This window comes from Diaphorina citri, unplaced genomic scaffold, assembly GCF_000475195.1.
Source record: "Diaphorina citri unplaced genomic scaffold, Diaci psyllid genome assembly version 1.1 scaffold2186, whole genome shotgun sequence".
Lineage (NCBI taxonomy): Eukaryota > Metazoa > Arthropoda > Insecta > Hemiptera > Psyllidae > Diaphorina > Diaphorina citri.
The window spans coordinates 26747-46032 of NW_007379611.1; the positions used below are offsets into that span (position 1 = coordinate 26747).

At 36.0% G+C, this 19286-nt stretch overlaps 2 protein-coding genes and 1 long non-coding RNA gene across 3 annotated transcripts; 1 reads left to right on the forward strand and 2 right to left on the reverse strand.

Annotated features, from left to right (window-relative positions):
- Window positions 1-113: 113 nt before the first annotated feature.
- Window positions 114-19077, reverse strand: LOC103518425 (cytochrome P450 6a22-like; the record flags this gene model as incomplete). Its single annotated transcript, XM_026830220.1, has 10 exons — window positions 114-358; window positions 492-627; window positions 1145-1314; window positions 1406-1559; window positions 5581-5802; window positions 12758-12962; window positions 15287-15489; window positions 15648-16468; window positions 16538-16857; window positions 18920-19077. Coding segments are annotated over 10 exons (2417 nt in total), but the record flags the coding sequence as incomplete, so codon positions are not given.
- Window positions 8033-11612, reverse strand: LOC113471233. The gene is made up of 2 exons (XM_026830218.1): window positions 10337-11612; window positions 8033-8744 (listed from the first exon to the last, which is right to left on the reverse strand). The coding sequence occupies exons 1-2, from the start codon at window positions 10975-10977 to the stop codon at window positions 8150-8152; spliced, it is 1236 nt and encodes a 411-aa protein (XP_026686019.1). The 5' UTR covers window positions 10978-11612; the 3' UTR covers window positions 8033-8149.
- LOC113471234 lies at window positions 13709-13967 on the forward strand. Its single transcript, XR_003394007.1, has 2 exons — window positions 13709-13829; window positions 13917-13967. It is a non-coding gene; the product is annotated as an uncharacterized LOC113471234 (long non-coding RNA).
- Window positions 19078-19286: the final 209 nt, after the last annotated feature.

The following is a 19286-nucleotide window of genomic DNA, read 5'->3' on the forward strand; positions in this document are numbered from 1 at the left end:
AAGTTCTAGTCATTGAAAAAAAAAAATCGAAAAAAAATTCCAAATGATCATACATCTATGAATACTAGAGACATTCATCAACCTAATTAGGTAGTAATTAAAATTATAGAAACTAAATATGTACCCATAAATTGAATAATTTACTTTTATTCTTCTTTATAAACATGGTTTATAAAATTCATAAGAATTTAAGAAGTAGCAAATATGTAATGATGATAAATAATAAATAAGTAGGTAATGAAAAAGAAAAAAAAATTCTTGGCGGTGTCCATTTATCCTCAGGCATCATTTGTGGAATATAACATAAAACTATGACTAGGTATCAGAGTCTTAATAAGAAAGGGACTTGACTTTTAACCTTATTGGTTTGACGGGTCTTAATCCTAAATCTCCCGTGAGGAATCGCATAACGTTAGTATGATCCGGGTTCCATTCGAAGTTAGATACTAAGCATGCCAATCCGCTTTTCAATTGAAGACTTGACTTTTAACGTTATTGGTTTGACGGGTCTTAATCCTAAATCTCCCTTGAGGAATCGCAAAACGTTAGTATGATCCGGGTTCCATTCGAAGTTAGATACTAAGCATGCCAATCCGCTTTTCAATTGAAGCTGAGCGAATCTTTTACCTGAAACACAGAAATAATGGTGGAACTTTGTTAGAAATAAAATCTAATGTTTTGTTTGTTATCTGTCAATAACATGCTGAATCTGATGATGATATCTTAATATTTGTTTGTTAGTTGTTTTTTTTTATATCTATACATGATAAAAAAAAATAGCTATTGCATCTGCCAATAACATGCTGAATCTGATGATGATATCTTAATATTTGTTTGTTAGTTTTTTTTTTTATATCTATACATGATAAAAAAAATAGCTATTGATTGCTAAGAACCGTTATTTTATGAGATTGAAAATTTGTTCTTACCAATAGCTATTGATTGCTAAGAACCGTTATTTTATGAGATTGAAAATTTGTTCTTACCAATGCAATTTCGTGGTCCTTCTCCGAATGGTAAGTAAGCATAGTTGGGTATATTGTCCGCATTCTCAGGGGCGAATCTCTCCATCTATACATGATAAAAAAAATAGCTATTGATTGCTGGGAACCGTTATTTTATGTGATTGAAAATTTGTTCTTACCAATGCAATTTCGTGGTCCTTCTCCGAACGGTAAGTAAGCATAGTTGGGTATATTGCCCGCATTCTCAGGGGCAAATCTCTCTGGATCAAAAACGTATGGATTAGGATAGATTTCAGGATCATGATGTAATGCGTATGTGGGTATGAACATCTTGGTACCCTGAATCTCTCTGGATCAAAAACGTATGGATTAGGATAGATTTCAGGATCATGATGTAATGCGTATGTGGGTATGAACATCTTGGTACCCTTGTCTATTACAATGTCGGATAAATTTCAGGATCATGATGTAGTCCGTACAAAGGTATGAACATCTTGGTACCCTTGTCTATTACAATGTCTGTGTTTGGAAGTTGATAAGAGCGACCTGTAATTCTATCCAGTTGTCCCAGAGGTGTGTACATACGAAGGGATTCTGGAAGAAATTAAACTGAATTGGGGTTTTGTTTGAAATATGCAATATGAACTAAAACTGGTTGTCCTGAAGACAACTCTTACCGTTTATGACATAACGGCAAAGCAACGTTGTCTGTTGTATCTAGACGGGTAATTGTCAGATTTTTTGGAATTGTTAAAGTCGCGTACTTGGAAGCTAAGACTACATACCCAATTTTATCCCTCTGTTACAATACATTATCGAGGTATTTTTTTATACCATGTACATACAGACCGATTTCAATACTTTCTCGTTTATACCGTGTACATACAGACCGATTTCAATAGTTTCTCGTTACATGACAGTGTTTCATCATATCTTCTCCTGCCATTCACCACCATGCCACGAAGGTACAGACGGGTATATCCAAGAGTTGTCAATACGAAAATTTTGAAGTATTATTATTATTATTATTGATTAGATTTTCATGTAATGATTTAAAATCAAGACTAGAGCCCGTTCTCGTTTTATTCCTTTTAATGTTTCCTAATAACTACCAATATTAAGGAGCGCGGTATCGCTCCGCCCCGCCAAGTCAAGAAAGTTTGACCGCGCTACTAGAGATATTATACGCGACAGGGAAAGTAGCCGTTTTCACCTAGCAAATAGCTGATATCGTGTACATTTGCGCCCCGACAGGTCTCTGGTATCAATAAGAAGGAAGTAGACATGATTGAAGGTGGTCAGGCTATCAGATTCAGATACATACCTACCGACAGATCTCTGGTATCAATAAGAAGGAAGTAGACATGATTGAAGGTGGTCAGGCTATCAGATTCAGATACATACCTGGAAGCCATGTTAGCTTTATTCTTGAACTTTGAAGGTATCACTTAGCCGGCGGCGAAGAATCTACTCTCTCCCTCACGAACTATTGTGTGCAAAATTCGCTGAATTGGTCCCCCCTCTTTCATAATTGGTTGATTTTGTATGAGATATGATTAATCAAATGAGTCATTTACCTGAAGAATAGTTTTGGGATCCAAATGATCCAATTCACCATCACAATTTTCAAACTACCTTTAGGAGGTGCAAAAGTCACACATACTGAACTCCGCACACGGGAATTCTAGAGAAAAGGTTTGGGACCCAAATGATCCAATTCACCATCACAATTTTCAAACTACCTTTAGGAGGTGCAAAAGTCACACATACTGAACTCCGCACACGGGAATTTCGTTAGAAAAGACCCCCCCAGTCAATGTAGTTTGTAATGTACTGTAAAAGAGGTTTGGAATCAATTCACCATGGCTAAAGTTGGAGACATCTAGGTTCTTCTAGGAAAAGATCTAGTATCGAGAGAGAGAGAGGAATGAGAAGAGAATGGCATATATTGGCAGAGATTGTACAAGCAACGAACGTAACCTAAGTACACGTTCTAACTGAGAAGTCATGTTATCAGGATGTATAGTTTGTCCGACAACAGTGGTCAGTTTCAGAGTGGTAAAATCTTACCATACTCGGGGAAATCGTAGCAAATGTACCTTTCTAGAATTGTCCCTTGTCGCTGAACAATAACTCTTTTGGGTGACTGGCCAAGTGGCCACTTAGGCCAGAGACTTACCATACTCGGGGAAATTGTAGCAAATGTACCTTTCTAGAATTGTCCCTTGTCGCTGAACAATAACTCTTTTGGGTGACTGGCCAAGTGGCCACTTAGGCCAGAGATTTACAATACTCGGGGAAATCGTAGCAAATGTACCTTTCTAGAATTGTCCCCTGTCGCTGAACAACAACTCTTTTGGGTGACTGGCCAAGTGGCCACTTAGGCCAGAGATTATCGCGTGTGCTGCCCCTAAAGCTTGATTCACACTATAGTGCCAGTCAAGGTCCAGTCACGGTCCAGTAACGGTCCGATCAAATGATTGTTGAAGGCAAGTAAAAGCCAGCAATAAAGAATAAAAAACATTGTGCCGTAATGAGCTCTTCAGTAATATCTGAAAAAGAAACAATAAAATGTTAAATAATATATCTTTAATTTATTTTCATGGTAATTTATACTGAGAGTACACCAAGACCTGAGCCCATCTTTATCCTATACACGTAAGGTTTGTTCTTAGAACGGCTGGCCTTTCTCCTATCCTGTCCACCTCCTCTCTGTGAATTCGGGATGATAAGAAGAAGAACTAGGGTTCTTACAGTTTCCTCTATCAAACCTCTTTTGTGGCCTTGTCTCTCGGAGTGGTACATGTGTAGAGTTTCATATGATAATGTTACATGTCATGAACTTTGCTTCACTTTTAACGAGGTTTGGCATCATAGCGATAGATCTCGATGAGGAGAAGGAAATTCCGATTTTCTACATGACGAATCGTTTATGTATTTGACGGTCCCGCCCACCATCCGACACCTCAGTCGTCGCACCTAACTTGCCCTCTCATCATGGTGATACCAATATGAGCTTTCTTGGGGGGAGTGGTAGTGTGATGAAATGAAAATTGTACGCTCCCTTTCCTTGTCCATTTTAATCTGGAGCCGTTTTTCAAACCTTCTTCTCATCATACGAACTTCCATTGTTATTATAGCAGAGAGTTCATATCACAACTGAGGAGAATTATCTATCAGTATAATGTAAATTTTGCTGAAACTGCACCAAAAGATTGTTATCTAGGAGGGCTGATAGGTCTGATAGAAAATCGGCCTACTGTCGATGTAGTGAGCTGAAAATTCTGCCCTTGATTTACCTATTCCAATGCAGATTTGAAGCTAAATCTGTACTTATTGCTGCTAGAACTGTACCTTATTGTTACTAGCATGGATTTCTGCACAAGTATACCTCTAGGTTGATTGTTTTTTGCATAACTAGAGCCCGTGATAAGGTTGACTGGACAGAATGTAACTTACTGATACACATAGCGGTTAAGCAACAGAATCGAACGTTCCCTGGTTACCTGATAACGTGGTAAACTGGGTGATGAGGCGTGATAACAGTGATAACGCAGTAAGTTATTAGATAACTTGAAAATGATAATAATTTCATTATACGAGTATATTATTTTGTAACAACTTGAAAGTTAAAAAAAGTGCTCGGTGTTTATTCCTAACCTGCAGTTGTGATAACAGAATTCGCTTAATATATATTATCTTGTGATAGTTCTATCTCGGGAATAAAGGCTGATTTAACTCTAGGCCGACACTCCGACAAGGCACTGACAATCGACATCGACACTTCAACTTTCGTATTTCGTAAGCATAGTGGTAAGCGTTATCATGTGATATACCTCTGAGTTTCTGGCTAAGCACAGTGATATTCCTACGTAAGCATAATAGTGCTTATCAGATGTCTAGTGTCTACTTATGCTATTCTCCCTTAGGTAATGCTTCAAGATATTTTTTACTTGATGGTTGCTGTGTCTCTCTTTTCACCTTCTTCGTTCTGCGATTTCAATACTTTCTCGTTTATACCGTGTACATACAGACCGATTTCAATAGTTTCTCGTTTATACCGTGTACATACAGACCGATTTCAATAGTTTCTCGTTTATACCGTGTACATACAGACCGATTTCAATAGTTTCTCGTTTATACCGTGTACATACAGACCGATTTCAATAGTTTCTCGTTTATACCGTGTACATACAGACCGATTTCAATAGTTTCTCGTTTATACCGTGTACATACAGACCGATTTCAATAGTTTCTCGTTTATACCGTGTACATACAGACCGATTTCAATACTTTCTCGTATCCCATTGAGTCCTTACTTTGTATAGATAGGTTCCTTAAATGTACATACTTTATGTACCTACTAGAAAGTAAAAAAGTAGGTACATTTAATGAAACAATTTTTTCTTTCTCTCACCTTTTATCACTTTATCCAGTAGGGGCATTTCGTTATACGATTCGTAAGTAAGTTCTCCGCCATATTTAGCTTTGGTATCATTAATTTCTTTTCTCAATGTGCTCTGGATACTTTTATTCTTAATACTTTATACTTTATGTCCTACTAGAAAGTAAAAAAGTAGGTACATTTAATGAAACAAATTTTTCTTTCTCTCACCTTTTATCACTCTATCCAGTAGGGGCATTTCGTCATACGATTCGTAAGTAAGTTCTCCGCCATATTTAGCTTTGGTATCATTAATTTCTTTTCTCAATGTGCTCTGGATACTTTTATTCTTAGCAAGCTCGTACAGGCTGAAAGTTAGGACAGTAGAGGATGTGTCGAAGCCAGCAATAAAGAATACAAAACATTGTGCCGTAATAAGTTCTTCAGTGATATCTGAAAAAGAAACAATAAAATGTTAAATAATATATCTTTAATTTATTTTCATGGTAATTTATACTGAGAGTAATGTACATACAGACCGATTTCAATACTTTCTCGTATCTCATTGAGTCCTTACTTTGTATAGATAGGTCCCTTAAATACCGTGTACATACAGATCGATTTTAATACTTTCTCGTATCTCATTGAGTCCTTACTTTGTATAGATAGGTCCCTTAAATACCGTGTACATACAGATCGATTTCAATACTTTCTCGTATCTCATTGAGTACTTACTTTGTATAGATAGGTCCCTTAAATACCGTGTACATACAGATCGATTTCAATACTTTCTCGTATCTCATTGAGTACTTACTTTGTATAGATAGGTCCCTTAAATACCGTGTACATACAGATCGATTTCAATACTTTCTCGTATCTCATTGAGTACTTACTTTGTATAGATAGGTCCCTTAAATACCGTGTACATACAGATCGATTTCAATACTTTCTCGTATCTCATTGAGTACTTACTTTGTATAGATAGGTCCCTTAAATACCGTGTACATACAGATCGATTTCAATACTTTCTCGTATCTCATTGAGTACTTACTTTGTATAGAGGATATTAAAAATGTGAGAGAAAAAAGTATTTTAGAAATCATATCCCGTATCAATTTAGTAACTAATAATAATTATATCTTATCAGCTCAAATTTTGAGTTTTTTGTTTTGCGTGAAAAATAATAAAATTGTAAGCTAGTGAGTGTTAACTCTTGCCATTCAAGTGCAAAGACTAGAAATTACTTTTTTCTCTTATCTTGAGTACACTGCAGGCAATCTAAAAATTATGATGTTTTCAAGCGCAAAGACTAGAAATTACTTTTTTCTCTTATCTTGAGTATACTGCAGGCAATCTAAAAATTATGATGATGTTTTTAGAGTTTCTTTATTTTTATAGGAAAAACAATTGAGTCATTTTCCATCAGGTGTCCGCCGCGCTGCACTATGGTCGATTTATCTCATATAGATTTGTCACTGTCCAATATTTCTGTGGCGTAAGGGTGAGACTAGCTCTATTACACAGGTGTAGACGCTAGTAAAAAAATTACTAATTAGGTTGATGAATGTCTCTAGTATTCATAGATAGATGATCAGTGTAGACGCTAGTAAAAAAATTATAAAAAAATAGGAAGTTTACTAAGAATTTTAGTTGAAAAAAAGTTCTAGTCATTGAAAAAAAAAATCAAAAAAAAAAAATTCCAAATGATCATACATCTATGAATACTAGAGACATTCATCAACCTAATTAGTAATTAAAATTATAGAAACTAAATATGTACCCATAAATCAAATAATTTACTTTTATTCTTCTTTATAAACATGGTTTATAAAATTCATAAGAATTTAAGAAGTAGCAAATATGTAATGATGATAAATAAAACTTTGAAGTAGAAAGATAAAATAGGTAACACTAGATTCCTAAGCGTATTCTACATCTACATTTATTTTCGACTCATTGTGCTATGTGTTACCTAACTCATCTTGAAGTTAGCCGTCGCGTCGCGATTTCAAATCAAGCGCGCCGGCAGGTGCGAATTACGTTTCCCGGTCAGGAAGCGGAAAAAAAAACTCAATTTATTTTATTTTGAAGAATAATAATAAATTAAAGAATATAAAATGTTTATTTGAATAAAATAACACAATGATCATCCTTGGCGGTGTCCATTTATCCTCAGGCATCATTTGTGAAATATAACATAAAACTATGACTAGGTATTAGAGTCTTAATAAGAAAGGGACTTGACTTTTAACGTTATTGGTTTGACGGGTCTTAATCCTACATCTCCCGTGAGGAATCGCATAACGTTAGTATGATCCGGGTTCCATTCGAAGTTAGATACTAAGCATGCCAATCCGCTTTTCAATTGAATGTTATTTTATTCAAATAAACATTTTATATTCTTTAATTTATTATTATTATCATTATGTCATAATGATCTGTCGACACTCAATAGCAACTCCTGAGGATGAAATCTAAAGTCTGATAAAGAAGTCAGTCTATTTATATGGTATTGTTATCAGAGAGATGGGCCTATATCAGGGACACTTAGTGGAGGGGGAACCCTTCTAGTCCTTAGGAATGTGAGTAGTGAGTTACGTAACATCTCTACCCCTAGAATTTTGCAGTCCCAGGCAAAATCAGCCTTGGTCTCAGGATTAAAGGTTCCTCAATGAGAACAGGTACATGAGTTTGATTTTTTCGACAAGTGACGTACATAATAAAAAAAAGCAATAGACAAAGAGTTGCTAAAGAATTTACAAGAAGTACACTAAAAGAAGACGGTTCATCTGTAATATGTTCAAAATGGGTGGTAGGTAGCTTTATTGATTGCATGGAAGAATCCTCTAGGGATTATCTTCCATTTAGAAAATTTTAGTTTGGTAGGCTCAAGGTTTACACCGGTGGTTATTAAAGAAGCAGAGTGAGTCGGAGGTAGTGGCTTCAGAACCTGTTGGTTGAAGATTATATCGCATGGAGTGCTTTTAATCATAAATATACCTTGTAATTCGTGAATAATACTATTATTATTATTAGGACAATGAATATTTACATCAGTCTTTTCTTCCAAAACAAATAAATAAAGATCGGTGTTATATATGGGTTCAGTACTGGAACTTAAAGCTAAGGGGGAGTAATGACAAGATGTTGAATTGTTGTACAAGATGATCTCACGTTCGCATGGGGTTGGATCGTCAATCATCAGGTCGTTGCTACAATAGTATTGTCCATTAACATAGGTACATCTATCCTTTTGTGGCTTGATCGTGTTTTTGTAATATAAATAATACTTAAATCTAGGTACAATAGTAAATAGTTGGTTATTAATATAGGTAGGCATGGGAAATAAGTAATATAATGAATAAGGTATATCGTAATCAATAGGTAAGGAGAGAGTATACAGGATGGTGAGAGAAGAAGATGAAGAAAATGTGAACGAAGATAACAGAATAAACTGTGACCCTCCAACAAAATCGGAAATCTGTAAAGCAGTAAAAGAACTGAAAAATGGAAAATCTCCAGGGGTAGACCACATACCAGCAGAAGTCCTAAAGTCTAACCCAGATACAACAGCTGAAATCTTGCATGGACTTTTCAAGAAAATATGGGAAACGGGAGAGTTTCCAGATGATTGGAAGAAGGGACTTCTGATAAAACTGCCTAAAAAAGGAGACTTATCACAATGCCAAAACTGGAGAGGGATTACTCTCTTATCTATCCCTAGTAAAGTCATGATGAGAATAATACTGAATCGGATTAAGACAGTAGTAGACAAAAAACTGAGGAGAGAACAACATGGTTTCCGAGCAGAACGGTCTTGTATCGATCTTATCAATACACTTCGACTGATTGTAGAACAGAGCACAGAATATCAAACACAGCTTTTCCTAACATTCGTCGACTTTGAACGTGCTTTTGATTCTATTTCTCGAGAGGCTATGTGGAATGCTCTGAAATCTTTTGGAGTGCCACAGAAGATTACAAACCTCATAAAAAGTATGTACAATGGATATCAGTGTCAAGTTCTACATGAAGGACAGTTATCAGGCCCATTTAATGTGGAAATCGGTACTAGACAAGGATGCTTGCTCTCTCCGTTAATCTTTCTACTAGTGCTGGACAAAATAATGACCAAGGTGACCAGAATAAAGAGAGGAATACAGTGGGGCCTAATAAACAGATTGGAAGACATAGATTTTGCTGATGATATATGCCTACTGTCGCAAAATCTAAAAGACATGAAAGATAAAATAGAAGACCTTAGAAAAGATGCAATGGAGGTAGGCCTAAAGATCAATGTAAAGAAGACAAAACGGATGGACATAAACTGCAAAAGAAATGAGGACATCTTTCTGAATGGCGAAGTAATAGAAAAAGTTGAGTCCTTCCAGTACTTGGGCAGCATTATAACAACAAGTGGAGGTGCAGAGGAAGACATAAAGATAAGGATACTTAAAGCAAGAAGAGCCTTCATCCAATTAAACCCCATCTGGAAATCATCACATCTACGAAGGAAAACCAAGCTTAGAATTTTCGAAACTAATGTCAAATCTGTATTACTCTATGGCTGCCAAACATGGAAAGTGACCAAAGCTCTGACTGGGACCTTGCAAACATTCATAAACTCATGCCTAAGGAGAATTTTAAATATCAGATGGCCGGAAAAAATAACCAATATAGAACTATGGAGAAGGTGTAACGAAGAAAAAATAGAAGATGTAATCAGAGACCGGAAGTATGGATGGATAGGTCACACCTTGAGGAGAAAGGACACAATCAGCAAGGAGGCGTTAGATTGGAATCCACAGGGGAGACGTGGGACAGGCAGGCCGAAAACAACATGGAGACGGACAATAGAGGAGATTACGGCAGCTGGAAAGTCCTGGGGAGAGGTTAAAGGTCTGGCACAAAATCGTGTCCGTTGGCGTTCCTTTGTTGCGGCCCTACGTCCCCCCTAGGGATTCAAGGATATAAGTCATACAGGATGGTGTTGGATGATACTACGCACATAGGGGTAATTATCTTTTCATAGAGAGGAATAGATTTCATTTCAACTGGGTAAGGAAATCCCTTAGGGTAATATTTCACTATTCTTTGTAGTTCTGATATTAGTTCTTGGGCTGTTATGATACTGGGGTGCATAGTGTTTAAGCGGCAGAAGGTCATGGAATTTTCAATTTCTTCTAAGGTACGAAGAATCATATTATTCAATAATATTAATTGATTGTAGATGTCTCTAAATTCCGAAAGTCCCGGGTCAGAAGCATCTTCTAATTGGTCTAATTTGGCTTGCAGTTGTTTCTCAATATACTGGATATTTTGGATAGAATTATTGAATATTAGCATCAGTTGGTTGTTGATACTATATTGCTGTTGAACTTGTTTTTCTACGTCTTGCTCGGAGTTTCTTAAAACATTAATGGCGGATTTAAATTGTTCTCCGTCGTTATGATCTAAATTACCAGTTATGAACTTGATTGCTGTTCCTAAACCGTTCAGAATCCCGCGTTTGCTACGATTTAATTGTAAGTGTTGGATTTTTTCCGCGATTGCCATTTCAGTGGTATTGAGTATTTTTTCATAAATTCTAATGTCTTTTGTGTGATTAGGGTGATACATAAGATACATTATTATTGATAATCCATAGTGTCGATTACTTAGCTGTTTGATTTGTGCAGTGAATTGTTCAAGATCATAATAGTGAAGGAAGGTGTGTGCTGTCTGTTGTAATCTGCCTGAACCTAGGGTGATTAGGAGTAATGCCGAGGATGTTGATTACATTCGTTATTGTGTTTGCCTTAGTTGTGATGTACTGTTGCTCAGAACTGTTCAGTGTTCTAGACGCATACCCTACAGGTAGGTCAGAGCCAATTTTACCTTGAGATAGTACGGCGCCTATGGCATAGTTTGAGGCATCTGTTGTGAGGATAAAGGGCTTATCATAGTCTGGGTATTTTAGTATCGGTTCATTGATAAGTACTGTTTTGAGTGTTTCGAAACTCTTTTGATAAGCCCTGTTGTTAATGTCTATCTTAGAAATGTTAGTGTTTTGCAATTTTCATGAGTGCACTGCGGTCAAGATCTAGGTTTCGTAATCCGGGATCATTGGTTCAACAGGAAAGTAATTGATTTAGGAGCGATGGAAAATTATTATTTTCTTTAGAAGAGCTAATGTAGAAGGGAGGTCCCACATTGACGTCTTTTTTTATATCAGTACTTTTTTGAAGAGTAATAATAACACATAAAAATCTGGTGTTAACATCACACGACTTTCCTCATCCTATTGAATGATGCTTATTTGAGTGTTCTTTTACCCTAACTTTTACAATATCTCTAACCGTTTAGATGACAAGGATGCAACACAAAACGTTTGGTTGAGATATTTACTGCGTTTGGCGGTATTTTGACAGCTTTTGGAGAGATTTCGACCGTTTTTTGGCGGTTCAGCTATAGCGACAAAACGGTTAGAGATATTGTAAAAGTTAGGGTAAAAGAACACTCAAATAAGCATCATTCAATAAGATAAGGAAAGTTGTGTGATGTTCACACCAGATTATTATTATTATTTTTTTTTTTTTTTCATAGGTTCGTTAGGTATGGTGGGGGAAGTGTAATACTAAAATTGAGACATCGAGAGTTGAGGGAAGAACTTTTGGCGGCGGAATAACCGCCAGAAAAAGGCCGAAAATTTTGCACATTTTTTAGTTTTTCTCTTATAACTCCTAAACCGTGCGTCTTAATTTTTTATGGGCATCAAAATTAAAGTACACAAAACTTCCTACATGATGGTGTGGTCAAACTTCATTTTATTTTAATTTAAGGTTCTTCTACAGCACCTCGCACAGTACTGAAGTGGCCGACGAAAACCGCCAAAAAACGGTCGAAATCTGTCCAAAAGCGGTCAGAATACCGCTAAAGGCAGCACCTATATTAACCAAACGTATTGTGTCGCATCCTTGTCATATTTGACAGCTACATACCAAATTTCAAGTCTCTAGCTTTTACCGTTCTCGAGATATTTTGTTTACAAACAGGCACACACACGGACCAATGGCTGAAACTTTGGATTTAGACTCTAGGGACCTCAAAACGTGTTTTGGCACTAAAAATTGACCATCGAAAATTTGACCCGAATACATTACTTTCCTTCCTATAGGTTAAGGAAAGTAGTAACAAGCTGGGTCCGTCCCTCCGGGAATTTTTTAGCCCGTAGTTTATTCGATCGTGATTAAAGAAAATCAATACTTATGTACCTACCTAATTTGTTTAATATTTAGTTTATTATTAATTTATTATTCTTGATTTGATTTTTCGATTTTACTTTCATGTATTGGTTTAAAATCAAGACTAGAGCCCGTTCTCCCTTTATTCCCAATATAAGGTTCAAGTCACCCATCCATTTATTGGCCTTGCTCGGCGACTAATAAATTCCTTATAATTGGCTCATCAGTTTCATTTGTTTCGAAAAAACCGCGATCTGTGAAGACGTCAAAATCTTTGATGAGGACATGTTTGATAATCTCGGAATCTGCTAGCACTAACACCGGAGTGGTAGTGGTGAAAATTCCGGCGAATGGTGATTTTAAACCGAACTTGATTTCCATATAAATGTCCTGGTAGACAAAATGTGTGGGACGTTGCATAGTGATCGCTTCGTAGACATTACCAAATGGGAAGGTAGGCCTCAAGAACGGGACGTTCCGACTTTTCCAATATTGATAGGAGATGAAAATTGTTTTTAAGTAGTAAAGTAAAATTACAATGGAACTCAGAATTATCCAGTCCAATATTAAACTGTTCGTAAGTAACATGTTGTACAATAAAATTGAAAGCAAAAGTCTAGAAACAATTCAATTTTATTCTTAACAACACTAGGTAGATTATAAAGAAAACAGACAAGTTCAGGAAAAAAAAACTCAATGCAAAAATAATAATAATATTGTCCTTAACAAACTGCCCGTCGAAAATTTCAGCCGATTACATTACTTTCGTTTTAATTCAATTTTATTCTTAAAAAGTTTAAAAACACTAGATTATAAAGAAAACAGACAAGTTCAGGAAAAAAAAAAACTCAATGCAAAAATAATAATAATATTGTCCTTAACAAACTGCCCGTCGAAAATTTCAGCCGATTACATTACTTTCGTTTCTATACGATATATTATAGGTAAGGAAATTAAAAATGTGAGAGAAAAAAGTAAAAATTAATTTGTAAAAATTAATTTTTATTTTAGATTCATATCAATTTAGTAACTAATAATAATTATATCTTATCTGCTCAAATTTTGAGTTTTTTGTTTTGCGTGAAAAATAATAAAATTGTAAGCTAGTGAGAGTTAACTCTTGCCATTCAAGTGCAAAGACTAGAAATTACTTTTTTCTCTTATCTTGAGTACACTGCAGGCAATCTAAAAATTATGATGATGTTTTTTAAGTTTCTTTATTTTTATAGGAAAAACAATTGAGTCATTTTCCATCAGGTGTCCGCCGCGCTGCACTATGGTATGATGATGTTTTTTAAGTTTCTTTATTTTTATAGGAAAAACAATTGAGTCATTTTCCATCAGGTGTCCGCCGCGCTGCACTATGGTCGATTTATCTCATATAGGCGCACAAAACCCCATTTCAAAAACTTTGAAGTAGAAAGATAAAATAGGTAACACTAGATTCCTAAGCGTATTCTACATCTACATTTATTTTCGACTCATTGTGCTACGTGTTACCTAACTCATCTTGAAGTTAGCCGTCGCGTCGCGATTTCAAATCAAGCACGCCGGTAGGCGCGAATTACGTTTCCCGGTCAGGAAGCGGAAAAAAAACTCAATTTATTTTATTTTGAAGAATAATAATAAATTAAAGAATATGTTTATTTGAATAAAATAACATAATGATCTGTCGACACTCAATAGCAACTCCTGAGGATGAAAGTGACCGCAAGAAAAGAAGACCTTTTAGAAGACAAAGCAAATCTGACACTAAGTAGGATATCGGAGTGGATGGACGGCAAAATGCTTGAACTAGCACCCGAGAAGACGGAGGCTATAGTACTTAGTGGAAGAAAAAATTGTAGACCTTTGAACATTACGCTCCTAGGACAAAGGGTGGAATTCAGGAGAACACTCAAGTATCTTGGAGTGTTACTCGACGGAAGTTTGACTTTCTTACCACATCTGAAGTACGTAGCAGATAAAGCAGACAAAAAGACTGCGAATCTATCCAGGATCATGCCTAGGACCGGAGGAGTGGGGGAAAAGAAAAGAAGCGTGCTGGGCGGAACCGCCAAAAGCGGTAAAATGCCGCCAGGCGTTGCACCGGTCTTAACCAAAAGTTTCGTGTCGCATCCTTGTCATAGTTGACAGCTACATACCAAATTTCAAGTCTCTAGCTTTTACCGTTCTCGAGATATTTTGTTTAAAAACAGACACACACAGGGACCAATGGCTGAAACTTTGGATTTAGACTCTAGGGACCTCAAAACGTGTTTTGGCACTAAAAATTGACCATCGAAAATTTGACCCGACTACATTACTTTCCTTCCTATAGGTTAAGGAAAGTAGTAACAAGCTGGGTCCATCCCTCCGGGAATTTTTTAGCCCGTAGTTTATTCGATCGTGATTAAAGAAAATCAGTACCTATGTACCTACCTAATTTGTTTAATATTCAGTTTATTATTATTCTTGATTTGATTTTTCGATTTTACTTTCATGTAATGATTTAAAATCAAGACTAGAGCCCGTTCTCCCTTTATTCCCAATATAAGGTTCAAGTCACCCATCCATTTATTGGCCTTCCTCGGCGTAGCTTAACATAGGTAACGCTAAAACCGGTCTTAAATGATCGACTGAAGTGTTATCCAAAACTTTCTCGCTTTGAGTTCATAGGTCGTCGCGACAAATTTCAAGATCAGACCTCATTTGTGTGAGAAAATGTGAAAAAAAAGGGGCATTTCGTCATACGATTCGTAAGTAAGTTCTCCGCCATATTTAGCTTTGGTATCATTAATTTCTTTTCTCAATGTGCTCTGGATACTTTTATTCTTAGCAAGCTCGTACAGGCTGAAAGTTAGGACAGTAGAGGATGTGTCAAAGCCAGCAATAAAGAATAAAAAACATTGTGCCGTAATGAGCTCTTCAGTAATATCTGAAAAAGAAACAACAAAATATTAAATAATATATCTTTAATTTATTTTCATGGTAATTTATACTGAGAGTATACCTATTTACTTATCTATCCTCCACACCTTTGTGGTCTCTTTCATAACCTTGTGCGATTTCCTATTGTTTTTATTCGATAATTACCTGGATCGTTTTTCCTCAGCTCCATCATGATGTTGATGAAATCATTCCTTTTGATATTATTTTGTTCTCTATAGCTCAAATTCTGATGGACCAGGTCTAGAAAAAATTGTACATTCTTTCTATCCATCATCAAACCGCTCAGGAATTTTCTAATATTGGGTATTAACAGAACTAAAATCATGACTATTCGGAATCGCAGTTTTGGGTTCAACATTTCCTTTGAGACTTTACGAAACTCACAATCTGGGTTTTCAAGTGCATTTATTTCCATACCAAACACTGTAGAGCCGATTAAATCTGTCATGTATCGTCCTAGATATTCCTTAACATCGATGCTTTCATTTTTTTTATTAATATACTTGGTGAGAATCGACACTACATTTCGACCACAGGATTCCATAAGGGGAAACATTTCCTTAATTTTTCCCGAGGTAAAGGTTGGTGACATTTTGTTTCTCATTTTCCGCCATTCGTCTCCAGTAAGACCGAATAAATTCCTCATAATTGGCTCATCAGTTTCATTTGCTTCGAAAAAACCGCGATCTGTGAAGACGTCAAAATCTTTGATGAGGACATGTTTGATAATCTCGGAATCTGCTAGCACTAACACCGGAATAACGGCAAAGCAACGTTGTCTGTTGTATCTAGACGGGTAATTGTCAGATTTTTTGGAATTGTTAAAGTCGCGTACTTGGAAGCTAAGTTTAGGTTCATGCATAAGAGGTACAGGTTTAGGTTCATGCATAAGAGGTACAGCAGAACTGTATTGGGGTTGATCATATATTGCATATTGTGGTGCATCTACCTGATCACTGGCTGACCTCACAGAGAACACACTTTTTGTTTGCGTTGGTCCTTTGAACTTCTCATTATCAGGCACAACATTTTCTTTCACAGAAAACACACTTTTTGATTGCATTGGTCCTTTGAACTTCTCATCAGGCACAACATTTTCTTTATCGAGAGAGGAGGTTGATGATACAAGAAATGGGTATTTTTTCCGAGTTGCAAGAATGTCTTCACTTAATTGAGATGCATCCTTACAGGGTGTTTTTATTGAAGGATCATAGTTGAGATTTTTCTTACATTGATCGACCCTGTAATTGATATTATTCAATACAATTTTTTCTACAGACTGAGCATGCTGGAAATTTGTTTTCAAATTGGTTGAACTTTTACCAAGGGAAGTATGATGTCTCTTCTCGCCCAACTGATGAAGGACATACAGGGTGGGCTACGATACATATCTCACGAGTCTGATGTAACAGTTGTTTCAATGCTGCGAAATAACGCCGCGGCGGTGAAACAATCTTTTTTTTTAATTCTGATCATTTCTTTTAAACCGGGAGTTCTATCCCTAAAGATTAGGTCGAGCTTTTACGAATCAATGTGATTTTTCTTGTAGGAAGCATGGTGCAAGCTGCCGCACCTCAGGTTCAATCTCCTGGGTTCTCTCAACGCTATGTGAGCTTTTTTTTTCTTCAAATTTTTCAACTGGGTTCCTTTCTCTCGGTACAATAATGAAATATGACTATGAATACCCGGTTCCTATTATACGTAGGTATTTCTATGCATTTTCTTCCTTGTGAGTTTATTTCTTGTTATTCAATTTATTTATACTAACACTGTTTTAAGTACCTAAAAAAACGTGAATATTTTCTTTTCTTTTTAGATTGTGCACTTTCTAGTCAATATTAAATTTGTTCTCATGCACTCATTAAATATTTTTTTTTTTTTATATTTACATCGTTTTTAGATCTCTGTTCCATTTTAAAAGTATTATCTCGAAAAAAAAAATAATAATAATAAGAGGGAGGGGAGTGAGAGATGCGATAGACTGGATGGGAACTATTGAGTATTCTGGCACTGAACACACGTCGGTCTAAACTCGGTTGAATGATTTTCTACAGCGAATGCGGGTTGACTTGACGAATTCTCGTGAGTTGTACGTTCTACACAAATAAATATGGCAAACCCGAATTCGCTCTTGGTTCCAAAAGAAACTGATTGTTAGACAGACCGGCATGAGTTGTGTACTTTTTGTTTGCCGAAAACATTTTAGTTTTAGAGTTTAGAATGTCTAGATAATGATATGAGTTAGGACAACGTATATATGAATGTGTGACTATGACTAGAGCTATTGATTGAATTTATTTCCTGTTTGGATCTGTGATTTTTCTTGTTCTTCTTTTTAATACGTAAGACTTCATTTTTCTCGATTTACTTACCTTGTTTTAATTAATATGTATAATTATTAACTACATTATGTATATTTTACACCGTTTGTCTCAAAGATCTAATCTATTTGTCACACACTCACACACACACACACACTCACTCCGATGGCATATTAGGGATATGTGAATCCCGTGCCGACCAGACTGCTTGCCTCCAAAGAACTCTATGTTGTGTCAACTCCTCCTCTGTGTTGTGTCTAATCTATTTGTCAACAACTTGTAAACTATGCCCACATTTCTGACTGTTTTGACCCCCAAGAAACATAGAATAGTGAGATTTTTTTCTTCAATTGGAACTTTATAATGAATGTTAGAAAGGGTGTTTTGTACATAATTATTTATGGCATGATTTGTATATCTACAAGAATTCTCATTTATCTACAAGAATGTTTCCTTTTTCCCTTAGTTTATTGCCACCTTAGGTATTCAGTTGATAGGTATCCTCCCTGTAAGTCCCCCAGCTAAACTAAACTGGTCTTTAAAGTCCCCCAGCTAGCCAATACTGTAAATCACACTGGTTTACATGTCTTCAATAAGAGCTTCAGGTCAATTAATATCTACACAGGTCCCATTTACCTTCATTTATGTGCTTAATGATTTGCGTATTCCAAATATTCGATTCGAAAAAGGAAGAATGTTAAATTTGGAAAAGGTTAATTATTGTACACCGAAAACAAACACAAGTCAACAGCCAATACTTTAAATCACGCTGGTTTACATGTCTTCAATAAGAGCTTCAGGTCAATTAATATCTACACAGGTCTCATTTACCTTCATTTATGTGCTTAATGATTCGCGTATTCCAAATATTCGATTCGAAAAAGGAAGAATGTTAAATTTGGAAAAGGTTAATTATTGTACACCGAAAACAAACACAAGTCAACCCGTATACCAATACGTTTTGTATACTTGACTCTTGTACATCTAGCGGAAAAAGCTTTTTTACTTTCCTTATCCTATAGGAAGGAAAGTAATGTAATCGGGTCAAATTTTCGATGGTCAGATTTTAGTGCAAAATCTCTCTGGATCAAAAACGTATGGATTAGGATAGATTTCAGGATCATGATGTAATGCGTATGTGGGTATGAACATCTTGGTACCCTTGTCTATTACAATGTCGGTGTTGGGAAGTTGATAAGAGCGACCTGTAATTCTATCCAGTTGTCCCACAGGTGTGTACATACGAAGGGATTCTGGAAGAAATTAAACTGAATTAGGGTTTTGTTTGAAATATGCAATATGAACTAAAACTGGTTGTCGTGAAGACAACTCTTACCGTTTATGACATAACGGCAAAGCAACGTTGTCTGTTGTATCTAGACGGGTAATGGGGCTCAACCACTTTTTTTTTTCTTCGCTGATAAAGGAAGTTCGAAACACGCTGATTTCAATAGAAATGCTT